Source organism: Palaemon carinicauda, chromosome 26, assembly GCF_036898095.1.
Source record: "Palaemon carinicauda isolate YSFRI2023 chromosome 26, ASM3689809v2, whole genome shotgun sequence".
NCBI lineage: Eukaryota > Metazoa > Arthropoda > Malacostraca > Decapoda > Palaemonidae > Palaemon > Palaemon carinicauda.
Genome location: NC_090750.1, coordinates 68,527,445 through 68,547,444, shown reverse-complemented (window position 1 = coordinate 68,547,444; position 20,000 = coordinate 68,527,445). Strand labels below are relative to the sequence as shown.

Below are 20,000 nucleotides of genomic sequence, written 5' to 3'. Positions count from 1 at the left end.
CTCTTCCTAATTTTCATTACTATCTATGCTTGCTTACAAATGAAAGTTGCCAAAATGTCCCTAATTTCAATGGAAAGCACACTGTAGCAGTTATTTGATCTTGATCCCAAATATATAACAGTTTGTATAAATTATAAGCTGTAATTTCCTAATTCCCTGTTTATTCGAATCTGGTTCATCGTTTTGACAGTAGAAAATTGTTATTAGTCTGAAACGGCTTCCTACGAGAAATATTGAGCTTCTGATTATTTGATGTACTTAAAACGGTCTGTCACATTATTATGCATCACTATTTTCCACACATTATTTTCTTATGATGCTGGATAGCAGCTGTTAATATTAAAACAGTTCGTACGTAAATTGAGTTTTGCTGATCCTTTTAAAACTAGTGCACACCTTAATTCCAATTCCTTGCATTGCTTATACTTTTACTTAACATTACCAGGAATAGATTTAAAAAAAAAAAATGCTATGGAAATATAATTTGCACAAGAAAAGGAGAACACGTATACCAGAAAAGAAACATCATCAACAGTATTATGCATTTCGTATATGAGAAAAAAAAAATACAGGTACTGGTAATATGATCATACGAATACATCTTCATTGTTCGAAAAGTCTAGGACGGTCAAAACCCCATTTATAAGATCTACTTTTTTTTTCTTTAGAGGTTTTATATATACGTGGAAATATGCGTCTTGGTCAATTTCACTTCAGACCTTTACATTCACATATAATCGTCTTTTTAATGAATTCTGCTATAGTAAAACGAGGTGTTAGTTGCGGTAGAACAATTCATTAAGTAAACACTGAGGGAAGCAAGTTTAGTGGCTATATTTTTATGTAAAAAAACATGATCATCATAAAGAAGCAACGAGGTCTTATATTTAGTAGTTGGAAAAAAAAAGAAATAGGAAAAAATTATACATCAGTTGAACACTGTGTTATTGCTAAAGTAAAACATTCAATTAGAAAAGTATCTTTTTCTCTGCATTAGTTTCTCTTCCAGCGTTTGCTGTAATAGCAAATATTTTGGATCTGTGAGATGATCATGACCTAACTCTCAATAGTCATCGTATATTTTGAAATTGTTAATGTTGATGAAGCATTAATAGGTCCCAAACTGCTGCAACGTTCTCCATTATATTTTATATATTATGGCAGAATACAAGCAGGATGGAAGAATTAGAAAAAAGTGCGTGTAGTACTAGGCGACAGGAAAATAAGGGTTAAGTTGTAAGGTAAAGTACACAGGATAGTTGTGAGACCTGCAATGATGTATGGAGCGGAGACGTGGGCAATAAAGAAGACAGAGGAGAAGAAGATGGATGTGGCAGAGATGAGAATGTTGAGATGGATGTGTGGGGTAACAAGAAGAGATAAGATACGGAATGAAGTAATTAGGGGTACCACAGGAGTTAGAAAACTATCAGATATGATCCAAGAAAGTAGACTGAGGTGGTATGGTCATGTCATGAGAAGAGATGAACAGTATATTGGGAGGAGAGTGAAGGAAATGGAGGTACAGTGAACGAGAAGGAGAGGGAGACCAAAGCGAAGGTGGGTGGACTGTATCAAAGATGACCTTCGATCAAAGGTATTAACCGGTGATGAGGTGTGGGACAGAGGTAGATGGAGAAAGCTGACCAGAAACATCGACCCCACATAGAAGTGGGAAAAGGTGTAGACAAAGAAGAAGAAGAAGATGGCAGGTGTTCACAAACTTTTTGTACTTCTGTACCCCATGGACAGTTTCATATATTCCTGAGTACCCAAAAATCGAGAATTAAAAAAAGAAATATTGTGATATAATTCTATTATTCAATCTCAATGCAAATTACATCATACATAGCGCAGTACCCAAACTTTTTGTAATTTTGTACCCCATGAACAGTTTTAAATATTCCTGTGTACCCAAAAATCGAGAATTAAAAAAAATATGATATAATTATATTATTCAAACTCAATGCAAATCACATCATTCACAGAGCAGTACTGGCTTTTCACTCAGATCCAATGTACCCACTGAAGACAAAAATTGTACCACTAGGGGTACATGTACCCCAGGTTGGGAACCCTTGTCTTATGGTGAAAGTATATGCCATATTTTGTAGCCCTATAAATAATTCTGAAACCTGCTATAAGACTTAAAAATCTATTTAATAATAAAAATGTCTATTTAAGTATTAAATGACTCATTGAAAGAGGAAACTATACCCATTAAGTTTTTTTGAGGGATACGAGTATTGCCCACAAAAATTTGCTTTGGAAGTTTGGAGAGAGAAATATAGCGGAAAACATGCATACTGCAATAGTTTTCCATTGAATAAAAGTTCAAAATGGAAAACTATTTCACAGATGGTGATGGAAAAATGAAAAGAATGACATTTGTTATGAAATGATATGAAATATACATATACAGTATAACATAAACATTCATGTGGAAATGAGAAGAATAAAAGACGACGCAAATGTTTAGTAACATCAACTGGAAGGGTTGCAATTCGCGAAGAAACAATTTCCTTGTCATTTTTATTCCTGTATACGATAAATTACTTCCTTTTTTAAATTTTTCGAAAATAACAAGCTCCATGAAACAGTTTTATCATTGAATATTATTGCATCACGTTACATAATGAAGAAGAATTTGAAATAACAGGCACTTGAAAAAAAAAAATAACAAACAAATCTTAACAACTTATACAACTTTGGAGAAAATGTCATGGTTTAATAAGTGTTAAAAAAGAAATAAAATTTGAGTTTATCTGTGAGATAATATTTTGAATATTGACATAAGGGAAATCGTTTGACTAGATTCTGCTATGAGTGGTGCAAACGATAGAATGTTACTTTAAGTAATATCCAAAAGCTTTACGAAGTGTAAATTATATGCTGGAGAAAGTTGTTAAAAATACATATTAAAATCGTGTGGTCGGTTACACAATTAGCTATTACTATTTTTTGAGCCCTGAACCTTGCAAAGATTTAAAATGGTAATTTTGTTAAAAATTTTCAGGAAATTCTTATCAAATCTTCATATTAAAAGCTCTACGGAAAAGAGCCATCCAAAAATTGGAAATAAATAAGAACATTGATATATTACGAAACTTACACTTCATCAAACACTTTGAAAAGGTATTATGTTAAAAAAAAATATTGAGCTTCTGATAATTTGGTGTACTTTAATATTTTCTTTCTGCGCAAACACTCGAGTGACTAAATTTTTTACCTTAAAAGGCCTAAATATATGAAGTTTATATATGTTGGAATTGGATACGAGAGATAAATTCTTATCATACAGGATTCCATGAAAATAAGAAAATAGGACACGAAGGGAAATGAACAGAATAATTTAATAATTTTCAACCATCGTTTTTACAGTGAAATCTAAATTTATATTATAGGTTGCTTGTACCATGGATATACTACTCCTTGTACGTTAACTAATAAATGTCTATGGATACTGAATGTGAAATCAAAATCTTGCGATGAATTTTATCGTATTTAAAGTAGTTTAAAAACAAAGGAAACTACTAATAAAAAGGCAATGATTTGATGCATTGTAAATGAATTTCTTTGTTCAAGATTGCCAAATCCACACAAACACACACATAATACATAAATATACACACACACACATATATATATATATATATATATATATATATATATATATATATATATATATAAATATATATATACATACATACATACATACATACATATATGTGACCGAGTGTGCGTGTAAATATATATATATATATATATATATATATATATATATATATATATATATATATATATATATATATATATGTATATATATATATATATATATATATTCTATATATATATATATATATATATATATATATATATATCTATATACATACATACACACATATAAATACATATATAAATTATATATACATATATATATATGTATGAATGTATATATATATATATATATATATATATGTGTGTATATATATATATATATATATATATATATATATATATATATATATATATATATATATATATAGAGAGAGAGAGAGAGAGAGAGAGAGGAGAGAGAGAGAGAGAGAGAGAGAGAGAGAGAGAGAGAGAGAGAGAGAGAGAGAGAGGGTAGTATTTTCGGCCCATTACTTTTAATATCATATGGAAATTATATAGTTGTTCCTAAAAACAACCTTGTAGCATGTGTTGATAATGCTGATCCTGAATTTAGACCTATACATGCTGAATCTCTTAATAGAGATCTAGATATAAATATTCTCATTTTAATTTTTGCTCTCTACTATATTTTGAGTATTATTCTCCCATCTGCTCATCTTCAGCTGCTGACTCTAATCTTAATTCGGTGGATAAAAACTTGCAATCTATTAAATTCCTCATCCCTGATCTAGATATCTTAATTTCTGACACTGTTGTTCAATTATTTCTTCGTGTTTGTTGCATAAGATTTTTCCAAACTCTTACCATCATTTGCATTTCGATGCTCCCAGACTTTACAGTTCTGTACGACGTCCAAGGTGTTCAGTTAATTATAAGACTTTCCTTTTCCATCATAAGGGTCAACACTATACAGTAGTCTAGAAGTTTTATTCCAGCATTGTGCCTTATGATGCAGAAGACATGACCAAAGACAAAATTAAGATTTGAGTATGTGAGAGATAAAAACATATATGAAGTAGTAATTATTACAAAGTTAAATACACACACATATATATATATACATATATATATATATATATATATATATATATATATATATATATATATATATATATGTATAGACTGTATATATATATATATATATATATATATATATATATATATATATATATATACAGTATATATATATATACATATAATATATACATACATATATATATATATATATATATATATATATATATATATATATCTTTTTTAACTTTGTTACGATTATTAATTCTAGCTTTAGCGTAAATTCAGCTCATGCTAAATTTCGTAACCCCTTAAAATTCCTCCTCAGCCTCTTGGTGCAGATTATTAGATTTCCCAGAGTCAATTTTCCTCGTAATATCCTACTTTTACTCAGGCAAGAATTCAAATATACATGATTCGCGTTTTCTTCAGTCTGCCTTCATCGCTTGAGGTTGATGAACATTTTCTTTATTTGAAATTTTACTTTTTTCAGTTTCATGTTTTTTCTAGTTTTCCTTGTTTATTATAATATATCAAATGCCAATTCTATCCATATTCTTTTATATATGACAAGAGTATATTATCGTGTTGATGTATTTACGCTCATGATATTTTACATGTTTGAAGATATAACTGATTATTATTATTATTATCATTATTATTATTATTATTATTATTATTATTATTATTATTGTTAATATATAATATTATTATATAGATATTGATATTGATATCAATATCAATAAATCTCAATCTCAATCTCAATATTATCATTATCAATATCAATATTAATATTAATATTATCATTATTATCATTATTAATATTAATATTAATATTAACATTATTATTATTATTATTATTATTATTATTATTAGCTAAGCTATAACCCTAGTTCCAATAGCAGGATGCCCAGGACAAAGAGCTCCAACAAGGAAATATAGCCTAGGGAGGAAAGGAAATAAATAAACTACAAGGGAAGTAATGCACACTTAAAATAACATATTTCATTAATTGTAACAAATTTAAAGTAGATCTTTCATATAAAAGACCATTCCAAAATGTGGTCACAGCTGGAATAAAACTTCTAGAATACTGCGTAGTATTGGGCCTTAAGATGGAGAAGGCATGATTATTAAAATTAACTGCACACCTAGTATTACGAAAAGGATGGTACTGTCTAGGAAGATCTGTAGGCAAAGGATGGTCACAATTATGAAAAATCTTATGCAATATGCATAACAAACTAACTTTAGGACGGTGCAAGAGATTAGGTTTTATTTGACTACAGTAAAATGAACAAGAGCATTACCTGCTACTTCAATGTCCTCCCTAATGTATAACTCTCTTACACAATAATTCCCTTCTCTCAAAGATGATTATATAATTTTCCATATTAGCTTTATTTTTTTACTCTCTCTTCTGCTCATAATTATACTTCTTACCTCAGTGGGACATCATATTTTTGCCACTAATTACTTTACACACAAAAAAATTAGGAAAAGAAGAGAAAAATAAAATACAAAATGATTTTTAAACAGTATTTCCAACTCTGGTTGTTCCAACAAATCGTTCATTGAAAAAAAAAACTAGCAATTAATACACTACAATGAGTCTCGATAACATTACATGATGAGATAACCTACGATGTGACTAAATCATGAGTTGCTGAGGCGCGATAATTAGATTGATCCCAATATCATTGAAATTTTTTATTAGTGGCGCACTAATGATTACTTCCAATGCTATATGCATTTATGCATATATACAGATGCATGTCTATATATATATATATATTTATATACTGTATATGTATGCAAACACATACATATATATATAAATATATATATATATATATATATATATATATATATATATAATACATATATATATATACATATATATATACGCAAATATATATATATATATATATATATATATATATATATATATATATATATATGCATATATATGCATATATATACATATACATATATATATATACACACACACACACACACACATATATATATATATATATATATATATATATATATATATATATATATATATATATATATATGCAAACATATATATCTCCCCTAAAAATAAAGAACAAGTGTCTGGTTATATATATATATATATATATATATATATATATATATATATATATAATATATATATATATATATATATAATATATATATATATATATATATATATATATATGTATATATATACATATATATATACATATATATACATGTATATATATATATATATATATATATATATATATATATATATATATATATATATATATATATATATATCTTTCGGACACGCGCAGCTCTTTCCGTCCCTTCTTTCTTAAATGGTATTAATCATTTCTTTATAGCATTGGTGTTTGATATTTTTTTTTTTTTTTTTTTTGCAGAAATTCTAGAACTAACAGAAGTAGTCCAGAACTAGTTATTTCCAGTGGTGTTACGAAGAATTCTTTTCATGTAACGCAATTATTTATTGATTAGTAGGTTGCAAAGTCGTCTACATAAAGGCTACTTTACACAGTACCTGTGGCATTTGTAAAGAGTCCTACTTAATATACTACCTTAGGGTACACCACAGTCAAGGTTGAAAGATTCGGAATCAATGTTGGCTATACGAGTTTGGAATGTTGTCTCACCGATAAAATTTCCAAAAAAAAAAAAAATGGAAGGTGTCCTTGAAAGGATCTTAGTGTTGAATGACTCCACGCATTTTTATTGTCCTTTCGTTCAAAACCTCTGCGGTGGTTCATTCTGTTTGGAAATCAAATTGCGATGCTGATAAAATATTACTACGACGTAAATTATTATTATTATTATTATTACCAGCATAACAGTTCATTCTATAAATAACCACTTTTTACAGTAAGTACCTGCCTTTGAGCTATAAACTGGATTGTATCCAGGGGTACTCTTCCTTCCCCATACTCCCCACTTCACTATTATTATTATTATTATCATTATTATTATTATTATTATTATTAATCTACAAACACAACTGGTCAGTGAAATTTGTCTTTAATTGTTTAGAGTACTCGGATCTTATGCTGGCTTGGCTATTTATATTACTATGTTTCCATGCACTTGTAGTAAAAAAACATGGAAAAGGGATAAATTGGAAAATATCCACATACCAGTAGGATTCTGGAGTAGTGAAAGGCGACAGTGAATTAGATGTGTACCGTGTGTCACACGATCGTACATAGTAACGACATTTCATTTTGTGTATATATTATGCTTGTATCTTCGCTCTCCCCTCGCACTAAAAAGAACCTGAAATAACATGTATTTTTTTCTCACCGTTAACTGTTAACCGGTGTGGTATCAGTTGAACAGGAAATTTCCTATTGCATTGAACCTGAAATAATGTGTCTGTTTTTCTCACTGTTAACTGTTAACCAGTACGGTGTCGGTTGAACAAGAAATTTCCTGTTGCATTGAGTTTTTGTATATAAAGGCGAGTGTCTGTAATAAAGTTACTCAGTTGCTTTCATCCTGTCTTTGAGTCACAACCCTCTCTCGGCTCGTCACAGATGGATCGATGTGGCGAGAATGTATAGGGGTAGGGTGGGACTTGGGTAGGAAGATGCAAGGAATAGATATAGAAGGAGAAATTTGAGTCCTGCGGCCAACCCTGCCATACAGTGGGACTAATAGGGTCGAAGGAAGAAAACTACGTAGTTCTCTTTCTAGTCCCTCATGTAAAATTACCGTGAATATACAGGTTGTTACACGTATTGAGAAGTGTTCGGAAAAACAGCAATAACTCGTGAGAAGTGTGAAAACATTTGAACTTATAACTAACTCTACCCATACTTGCAATAATTCAGAAAAATTATTTGGATAAAATATGTAGTTCATTTCAACAAAACCAAAAGACCTACAGAACTTAAGAGTAAGATACAAGCAGTTCAAACAACCACGGCATTCTGCCGAATACCCCTACATGCAATTAAACATATACTAAAATCGATTAACAATTTTGTTAATTATATTTATTTTACTCTATAATATTTAGAAATAAGAAAATATAAAAACTGACCTTTTGTTTTTGTTGTTGTTGTGTTGTGAAGAGAACGATTGCTTCCACAAGAATGGTGACCTAATCTTGGGTTCGTGAAAATCTTCAAAAGAAAGAAAGTAACATATTGATGTATTTGATGATTAGGAGTCCTCATTCAATTATTATTATTATTATTATTATTATTATTATTATTATTATTACTTGCTAAGCTATAATCCTAGTTGGAAAAGCAGAATGCTATAAGCCCAGGGGCCCTAACAGGGAAATAGCCCAGTAAGGAAAGGAAAGAAGGAAAAATAAAATATTTTAAGAGGAGTACCAACAATAAAATAAATATTTCATATATAAACTATAAAAACTTTAACAAAACAAGAGGAAGAGAAATCAGATAGAATAGTGTCCCTGAGTGTACCCTCAAGCAAGAGAACTCTAACCCAAGACAGTGGAAGACCATGGTACAGAGGCTATGGCACTACCCAAGACTAGAGAACACTGCTTTGATTTTGAAGTGTCCTTCTCCTAGAAAAGCTGATTACCATAGCTAGAGAGTCTCTTCTACCCTTACCAAGAGGAAAGTAGCCACTGAACAATTACAGTGCAGTAGTTAACCCCTTGAGCGAAGAAGAATTGTTTAGTAATCTCAGTGTTGTCAGGTGTATGAGGACGGAGGAGAATCTGTGAAGAATATGCCAGTCTATTCGGCATGTGTGTAGGCAAAGAGAAAGAACCGTACCCAGAGAGAAGGATCCAATGTAGTACTGTCTGGCCAGTCAAACGACCCCATAACTCTCTGGCGGTAGTATTTGTTTGTCCTCTTGATACATGAACTCTCCAGATCAGGCAGAATGTAGGAGAACAAGACACGCATCAATAGACTTGAGAAATTGACATGAAACTGGTCAGGGATCCACGGTCACGTAAAGGTACGATTTGAAATAGTTAACAATAGCGGTAACCCTCAAAAGAGGAGAAAAGACAAAATGAAGTCCCTACACTGTTAAAAATTTGCTGAAAAAAAAACGGTAAATGCCTTGCAACATTTATTTCAGAATTTTTACCGTTTTAAAAACGGATATATTGACGTAGATGGGTGATATTACGGTTACCAACCCGTAAAAGATAATAACAAAGTAAGGTAAAATTACGGTCGCCTGTATTTTACTGAAATACGGCTGAGAACAGTATATTTTTTCGGAGAATTTCCGTTTAAAATTACGTTTTGCTTTAAACAGTGGTGGTCCTACTATAGTCCATTTCTTTTATCGAGGCAGATTTGTACCGACTCGCAGCGGTGCCCTTTTAGCTCGGAAAGGTTTCCTGATCGCTGATTGGTTGGACGAGATAATTCTAACCAATCAGCGATCAAGAAACTTTTCCGAGCTAAAAGGGCACCACTGCGAGTCGGTGCAAATCTGCCTCGATAAAAGAAATGGACTATAGGAGACTAAAATGTGCAAATCTGAGTAATGCAATCAAGCAAAGCAGTATTGTTGTCATATGGATACAGACAGCAAGCCTGATTTATTAAATGGGATGGAAATAGGTTGTAAACAAGGAAGAGCAATCTACATTTAGTGATGAGAATTAATGGTAAGACTAATATAGTAAAAAAAAAAAAAAAAAAAAAAAAAAAAAAAAAAAAAAAAAAAAAAAAAAAAAAAAAACTATCAGTATGAACGGCAAAATAATAATAGCAAAGTTTTCACAAACGTACTTTTCGCTTATTCATTATATAATTTTATTGTCCTAGCCATCATCGTCATTATTATTATTATTATTATTATTATTATTATTATTATTATTATTATTATTATTATTATTATTATTATTATTATTCTAGAATCTACTACCGAAAATGTGATGGTCTTTTCGTCCGATGGAATTCTATTTTGCAAAAGGATTGATATTAAAGAGTAAAACCGGCTCTCTGTTGCAACTCAATCCAGAGGACTCAAAGGGTTTTTGGTGGTCCCATATTTACCAAACTGTTTTCGTCCTGTTTACTGATCCTTGTCCCGTTTCCGATTTACGAGAATTTAAAATTTACGGTGCTCATCCAAAAAAAGCGAAAGGGAGATGCCAAATGTTACCACTCTTCCATTGGCTCATTTTGTTTCTAATTTCTATGAGACGTCTCATTACTCCTTAATGAAAAAAAAAAATAAAATAAATAAATAAAAATATGCACTATGACTCTTCAAAAATTGCAATTTTATCATTGCGGTTGGTTGCATGACATATTTAATTGGCTTTGGTTTATATAAACTCAAAACACATGTACTGTATGTTCATTGTTGAATCACTCACGTTCATAAGGAGGAAAAATACCTCTGTATTGATACAGAAAATAATTTTTTTCATGATCTTTTGGTCTTCGATACATTATAACTTTTTTCTATTCATGTCAAAAACAAGATTAATGTTTAATAATTCTAGTGAAATAGCAACTGAGGAGGAAGTTTGCTCTTTCATGTATGAAGGTTTAAAGAAAACTCATGAGTGGTAAAGGCAAAGGAGATCGACCATATCAAGGTATGCTAGGCCCCAAGCACTCTTTACTCAATTTGGGACTAAGGGGAACCAAACAGTGGCTGCAGAGATGTTAACCCTGAGTTCTATCAAGATATGAGCAGTTGCTTGATCTCGGCCCCATTTTAGCTTTCCAAAATAACGCAAATGATAGCTATAGCTAAAATTAAAAACGTTCACATAGTTATGACAACGTAAAAGTAAGGAGGTTCAGAATTTGTTGATGAAATTATCGTTAAAACTGGCAAGCTTTTGTCAAGCTTATTGTCTGTAAAACGTGAATTGATTAGCAGATCGGACGAAGATTTGAAAAATAACCAATGTGGTAACGTCCCTGACTGGTGAACGCCAGACTGGGGTTCTAGTCCCGCTCAAATTCGTTAGTTTCTTTGGTCGCAACAACCTCACCATTCTTGTGAGCTAATGAAGGAGGCTTTGGGGGGAGCCTACAGGTCTATTTTCTGAGCCATCAATAATCAATGCTAGGCCCTCCTTGGTCCTAGCTTGGGTGGAGAGGGGGATTGGGAGCTGATCATATGTATATATAGTCAGTCTCAAGGGCATTGTCCTGCTTGATAGGGCAATGTCGCTGTCCCTTGCCTCTGCCATTCATGAGCGGCCTTTAAACCTTTAAATAGCAATTTTTGAAAGATAACTAAGTATAATTTTTTCTTTCTTTCTGTACACAAACTACAAAGTCAGGATACTTAAGTTTTAGTATATGATTTATTCTTAATATGCCACCATCGATTAAACTTATAAATCTGATTTAGTCTATCATTTGTTAGGATGAAGTCTTGTTTCAATTAGCGAAAGATAGCATATGGACTCATAATCTTATTATGAATCTAAATTAAGTAAAATCCCCTATAGAAAAAATCTCGTGCAGTAGCGAGTTTAGAGAGTTGATTATTTAATACATATATAATATAAAAGAACATGTAAATTATTTGACAGATAGAGATCTAAATGCTTCTTTGTATTCTTATCAAACGATAGAAAAACTAAATTACCTGGTTCTCACTTTCCAAGTGAACTCATTCCCACTGTGGTGTAAGGTCACCTGCTTTGGTCTCTCAAGCATTGCTTAATTTGCCATAATAGAGGCATTGCTTGTGAAGGTTGTTGCACTGCTTGTCATCACCAATTTCCCGTTTTCTATTGCTGCATAAAACCAACGATCACGGTGTAGAAAACGGGAATGAAAGAATCTTGTATTTTAATTAGGCATCCAACCAAAACCGAAAGAAGAGGTATTGTTGAATGATGACGTCTTCAAGTCATCACTTTCATCTCCTTCCACTTTTGCTTGTATCTCTATTTGCGTAACCTTCACCAATAATGTCCAGACCTGTTTCATCACCCTCTTGCTCTTTTTAACGTTCAAGTTCTGAGCAATATTGAATCTAATTCCATTTCAGCACAGCGAAAAATACTTACAATTCTAAACTTCTTTTCGTAACTCTTATTTTTTTTTTAAGTATTTCTCTTTATTTAAGCTTAAAGTTAAAACCTGTCGAAATTGAATTTCCTTCGATAAATGTGTGAAGGTTCTTTCTATTTGGATAAAATGAAAGGTCACTAACACGTAAAAACTAAAAGAGAACAAATCCAATTTGTCCAATAAAATCAGTTATTACTTGCACATATCTGTGCAGATATGATTTTATTGCATTTTTGCAGATCCACACACACACAAACACACGCGCGCGCGCGCGCACACACACACACACACACATATATATATATATATATATATATATATATATATATATATATATAAATATACATACTTATTATTACTAGCTAAGCTACAAGAAAAGCAAGATGATATAAGCCCAATAGCTCCAACAGGAAAATATAGTCCAGTGAGGAAAGGAAATAAGGAAATAAATATACGATATAAAAAGTAATGAAAATTAAAATAAAATACTTTACAAACATTAACAACATTAAAACATATTTAATTTATAAACTATTAAAGGACTTGTGCAAGCCTGTTCAGCATAAATACATTTGCTGCGAGTTTGAACTTTTGAAGTTCAACTGATTCAACTACCCGATTAGGAAGATCATATATATATATATATATATATATATATATATATATATATATATATATATATATATATGTATATATATATATGTATATATATATGTATATATATACATATATGTATATATATATGTATATATATATATATATATATATATATATATATATATATATATATATATATACACCTTAACGTGGCGAAAGGAATTATGTATGCTCATGATCAGCAAAGCTGTCTTAATCAGTAACACCCATACTAGGTAGGTTTGCTGGGAGTAATCAGACAAAAGTTTCCCACCATCACCATTCCGCACTGCCAGAGTGGTGATGAAAACTGGCCATATATCAGACATGGATAAAGACCCTCTCTCTCTCTCTCTCTCTCTCTCTCTCTCTCTCTCTCTCTCTCTCTCTCTCTCTCTCTATATATATATATATATATATATATATGTATATATATATATATATATATATATATACATATATATATATATATATATATATATATATATATATATATATATATATATATATATATCAAATGACTACCAGACATAATTCACTCCAAACACAAACAGAGACACAACGATTTAAACACAAAAGGTATAAATTATTTCACCTCACCCAGGAATCGAACTCTTGCAATGGGGCGCCGTGTATCATTGCTACCAATAAATTATGAGAACTTTTCAGTGATAGATAAGGTAGATTATTATTGGGGGCTTCGTAAAAATACTATTTAAGATAAAAGATAGTTTTTATATCTCCATATTTCAAAAATTTGGATTTTTAATGACGATATTTTTTTCTTTTTTCGATTTTCTACGGTTAAGGAGATCATATGATTGTGTATAGGGTTGATAATCCTACTAAAAACAATATTAATAACAACTTTAAAAAAATTTTTGTATGCCACGTAAATTATCAGGAAATATAATTATACTTTTTTTTCTATTACTTTACTGACGGTTGTCGTTATTTTCGTCAATTGTAATTAACAAAAAGCGAAGTAATTAGAATTCACGGAATTCTTCAGAATACAACGATAATTTATTTTGCTCTTTAATGAAATAAGTTAGCGTGCTAAGAAATCTCTCCTTTAAGATTTAGATACTGGTTGTGGTGACCGATGTGGTAACGTCCCTAACTGGAGATCGCCAGACTGGGATTCGAGTCCCGCTCAAACTCGTTAGTTTCTTTGGTCGCTGCAACCTTACCATCCTTGTGAGCTATGGATGTGAGGTTTGGGTGGAGCCTTTAGGTCTATCTACTAAGTCATCAGCAGTCATTGCCTGACCCTCCTTGGTCCTAGCTTGGGTGGAGAGGATGCTTGGGCACTGTATATAGTATATGGCCAGTCTCAAGGGCATTGTCCTGCTCAATAGGGCAATGTCCCTTGCCTCTGCCATTTATGAGCGCCCTTTAAACAATTGTTTTTGGATTGACAATATCAAACTATGTACTTAATGGATATATATATTGTACATCGATGACATACAACTGTTGTGTAATATGAGCAGAGTTTTATAATCTATTAAGTTTTTACTGTATGGAAAATCTTCACTATTTAAAGTTAGGAACGAAAGGAAAATATCAGAAACACCACTCAAGTGTTGAGGTGGCGTCTATATTAACTAAACTTATTCTCCCTCAAGTGAAAAGTTAACCTACAGAAATTCTGGTCTAGTGGTTGAGCAATATCCAGAATAGCCAAACTAGATCTATATTGAGTTGAATAAGAAAAGCATATACTTAAGAGGCCAACTGTGCTGTAAAGTGGATTCCAGATTTTAAAAAATTTAATATCATTTAAGTAAAGTACAGAACATTCAGCGCCTAATCTATTTCAGTTGAACACTAATTTGAAACAATGTAAAAACAATTGAATAAGAATAATGTAATAACAATTGAATAAGAATAGCATATACTTAAAGAAGCCAATTGTGCTGTAAAGTAGATTCCAGATTTTCAAAATTTTAATATCATTTTAGTAAAGTACAAAACATTCAGCGCCTAATCTATTTCAGTTGAACACTAATTTGAAACAATGAAAAAACAACTCACTTGACAAAGTAACATGCAGTTTAGCATAATGAAATTAACTTAAAACTTGAATAAGAAATACTATGCAAATGGTAAGATAACCTCCAACTTTTCCCAAATAGAATACGAAAGAAATAAAACATTAACACCAACCTTATGGTGAAGTAACAGAACAGAACATTCAGCGGCTAATCTAATTCAGTTGAACACTAATTTGAAACAACGAAAAAACAACTCACTTGACAAAGTAACATGCAGTTTAACATAATGAAATTAACTTAAAACTTGAATAAGAAATACTATGCAAATGGTAAGATAACCTCCAACTTTTTCCAAATAGAATACGAAAGAAATAAAACATTAACACCAACCTTAGGGTGAAGTAACAGAACAGAACATTCAGCGCCTAATCTATTTCAGTTCAACACTAATTTGAAACAATGAAAAAACAACTCACTTGACAAAGTAACATGCAGTTTAGCATAATGAAATTAACTTAAAAGTTGAATAAGAAATACTATGCCAATGGTAAGGTAACCTCCAACTTTTTCCAAATAGAATACGAAAGAAATAAAACATTAACACCAACCTTATGGTGAAGTAACAGAACAGAACATTCAGCGCCTAATCTATTTCAGTTCAACACTAATTTGAAACAATTAAAAAAAAACTCACTTGACAAAGTAACATGCAGTTTAACATAATAAAATTAACTTAAAAGTGGAATAAGAAATACTATGCAAATGGTAAGGTAACCTCCAACCTTTCCCAAATAGAATACGAAAGAAATAAAACATTAACACCAACCTTATGGTGAAGTAACAGAATCTTCGTTCCAACATTTGCTGGAACGTTTAGCGTCAGAATACTTTCACGTGGCCATGAGCTAAATAGAGGCAATTGTCCCCAGACATGTTTATGCTTCAATCAGGTTAGATCTTATCGTGGACTTTATGCTCCTTAAGACCGTTGGCTGGAAAAAGGAATGACAGTAGTGTAAGTAAGTATTTTTACAAAAGATACATCTAAGAATGTGTATCGTTGCCCTAGAACTAAAAATATAAAATGGAACTACTTTGAGAAAATATATCTTTTTAAACAAATTCCATTAGAAATGTCATTAATAGTTAAAATACGTCTTAAAATACATATCATATCATAAAAAATGTCCCTGAACTTAAAATGATATATTGATACTTAGATAAAATACATAAATTTTTGTTTGTTTTTTATCCAAAATCCATTAGAAATACCATTAGGAGCTGAAATACGTCTTAAAATACATATCATATCATGAAAAATGTCCCTGAACTTAAAAAGATAAATTGAAACTTTAAGAAAATGCATAAATTTTTTGTTTCTTTTTTATCCATAGTCCATTATAAATACCATTAGCAGATAGAATAAAAATTAAAATACATATATCATAAAAAATTTCTTCGTCACACTAAAAATATTTTTTTTTTAATTCTGCAGGAAGAACAAAAGTCCAAGGCCGACACAACGATGGAGAGCGCGTTGGGTGACCTGGCCGATCCCCCTAGATGTAAACCACACATCAAGAAGATGTGCAAAGGTCACCTTAACAAGGTCAACTGTGTTCATTTCTCCGGTGACAGTAGGTAAGAAAATTACGCCTTCAAAATTGTATAGGTTACTTTGACATGTCTTGGGAATCTGGCAGGTTGGGAGGTGGGGTGGGGGGGGGGGGGGAGCGTGCTACTTCAAGTCAATAAAAGTGAAAGGTGTTTTTTGGAACGCTACCACAGAACATTCTTTGGTACGGGTTTAATGGTGTACATGTGTAGATTTGCAGATATATAATACATTCTTATGTTCAGTGACCAATATATATATATATATATATATATATATATATATATATATATATATATATATATATATATATATATATATTGTGTGTGTGGTTGTGTGTGTTTTGTGTGAATTTCGACAGTCGTCTCTATCTTGAGTTTTAAAATAAATATTTCTCCATTCGTCATCTCCTACTTCACACTTCAAACTCCTCAGCCATGTAGTCCTGGGCCTTCCAACTCATCTAGTGTCTTGTGGAGCCCAGTTGAAAGTTTGGTGACCTAATCTCTCTTGGGGAGTGCGATAAGCATGCCCAAACCATCACCATCTAAGCCTCATCATGATCTCATCATGGCACTCGAATAATCGTTCTTATAGTTTCATTTCTAATTCTGTCCTTCCATTTAACTCTCAATATTCTTATCAGGGCTGTGTTCTCAAATCTACAAAATCTGTTGGATATTGTTTCATTGTCGTACCACGACATGTCCATACAGTAACATTGATCTCACTAAACTGATATATAACCTTATTTCTATATGTAACTTCAGGCGATTTGGTTTTCAAATTTTACTTAACCTAGCCATTGTCTGATTTGCTTTTTACAATCTAAAGACTCTAGAGTAAAGATTATAGTTCTTATATATTTAATTTATTCTACCTCACTAATCCTTTCTCCTTCCAATGATATTTCATCTTCCATTGTATATTCCGTTCTCATCATCTCTGTCTTTCTTCAATTTATCTTGAGCCCAACCTCATGTGATATTTCATGCATTCTGGCAAGCAAGCGTTGCAAGTCATGTGCCGTTTTCCTAATGACAGCGTCATCATTATACTTTCGGTCTGCTAATTTCCTGTTACTAATCCAGTTCAATCCTTTTCCACCATCCCTAACTATTCAACGCATTACAAAATCCACGAGGAGGATAAACAACATAGGTGACAACACATTCCCTTGAAGTACTCCACTGTTCACTGTAAATTCATTTGATATGACTCCATTAACATTAAATTTGCACTTACTATGATCCTGAACAGACATATCAAATTTACATATTTAAGAGGAACTCCATAAGAATGCAGGATTCTCCACAATATTGGCCGGTGTACACTATCATATACATACATATATATATATATATATATATATATATATATATATATATATATATATATATATATATATATATATATGTATATGTGTATATATATATATATATATATATATATATATATATATATATATATATATATATATATTTAAACCAAAAGAGACACCCCAAGTATTATGTAATATACATAACTGCGCAAACAAACCACACCTACCAGCGGGCATTTAAATCTTGTCTCGAAGGCCCGTAGTCACGAGCCTCACAACTCCAACAAGAATCGGGGATTCTTGGCTCACGAAGTCATACGCTCCGAGCATCGCAATCTCAGAGTTGAAGCACGAAAAGCCATAAATTCAAAGCGTGATGCAATTCGTTCAAGGGGTGTAGTAACAAATAGCTATGGGCGTATTAGGTAAGGGGCTGTATACCAGTCGCCAAGTTCTCGTTTTTATCCTTATTTTATTCATTCGTGTCTGTCGACGTAACGTTTTAGGAATTCGTGCCGAATAGGATATAGAATTCCAGGATCATTTCAAATTCTTCTCGATTGTTCGCTTTCCTTGGTATGCGATTTTAGCATTCCCTTTGCATTGTTAAAACTAAGAACAGAATTCTGCTTAGAAGATTTAGCAAAATGTGACGAAAGAGCTTTGATTAAACCGTAAGCCTTATCAATCTTTTTTTATCTAACTTACAAGGTCTTGCCCTTGTCCCACCGCTACTGTACAGTACGTGTTTCATACACGCTTGTACATTGTAACGGTTTACCTTTTTTATCTTATCACTCGCTTTTCCCTGCACTGTTAATAGACCAACATCAGTACACATGCTAGCCCATTATTATTATTATTATTATTATTATTATTATTATTAAATGCTGAGCTACAACCCTAGTTGGAAAAGCAGGATGCTATAAGCCCAGGGGTCCCAACAGGGAAAATAGCCCAGTGAGGAAAGGGAACAAGGAAAATGAAAATAACTTAAGAATAGTAACAACATTAAAATAAATATTTCCTATATAAACAATAAAAACTTCAACAAAACAAAAAGAAGAGAAACTAGATAGAACAGTGTGCCCGAGTGTACCCTCAAGCAAGAGAACTCTAACCCAAGACAGTGGAAGACCATGGTACAGAGGCTACTATGTTTGAAATTTGGTGACGTTCTTGCTCGCAAATCCATAAATACAAATTAGATGATTGTTTACTTAATAAAGTTCAGTTACATTCACCTAGTCTCTCAATGACAACCTAACGGGTCTCTCGTACACTAACCCTCGAAGAGTTACTGGCTATTTTTAATCTTTCTTCTCATGATTTGTTTTCTGAAAATATCGTTATTTATGGAGAATGCGATATACAATGATTTGACAGCATTTGTGAAAAATACCGGTACTTAAATTTTAGGACGTTTTCAATCTCTTTCCGATTGAGTAAACGGAAATTCCGGATTGTGTTAGAAGCATTTTATCATAAAGAATCTTCATTTGCTTTTCAAATTAAATTTAATGTTTAGTTTTTTAATTTTTTCCCACGCCTCCAATACTGCCAATATACGTAAAATTCTATCTGATGTTATGAATATACAAGATGAATTTACTTGATACATATATCAAGCAATATTATTATTACAATATTATTAACTGTACTATTCTTGTAATAAGAAGGAAGGTAAGTATCAT

General features: G+C 31.4%; 1 protein-coding gene across 2 annotated transcripts in view; it reads left to right on the top strand.

Annotated features, from left to right (window-relative positions):
• Gbeta76C (guanine nucleotide-binding protein subunit beta-2) overlaps nt 1-20,000 on the top strand; it is a 98,979-nt gene that overhangs the window by 58,476 nt on the left and 20,503 nt on the right. For both annotated transcript variants that reach the window (XM_068349717.1, XM_068349716.1), the window contains exon 3: nt 16,866-17,011. In XM_068349717.1, the coding sequence (XP_068205818.1) occupies nt 16,866-17,011 (146 nt within the window). The remainder of the gene's footprint in view (nt 1-16,865; nt 17,012-20,000) is intronic.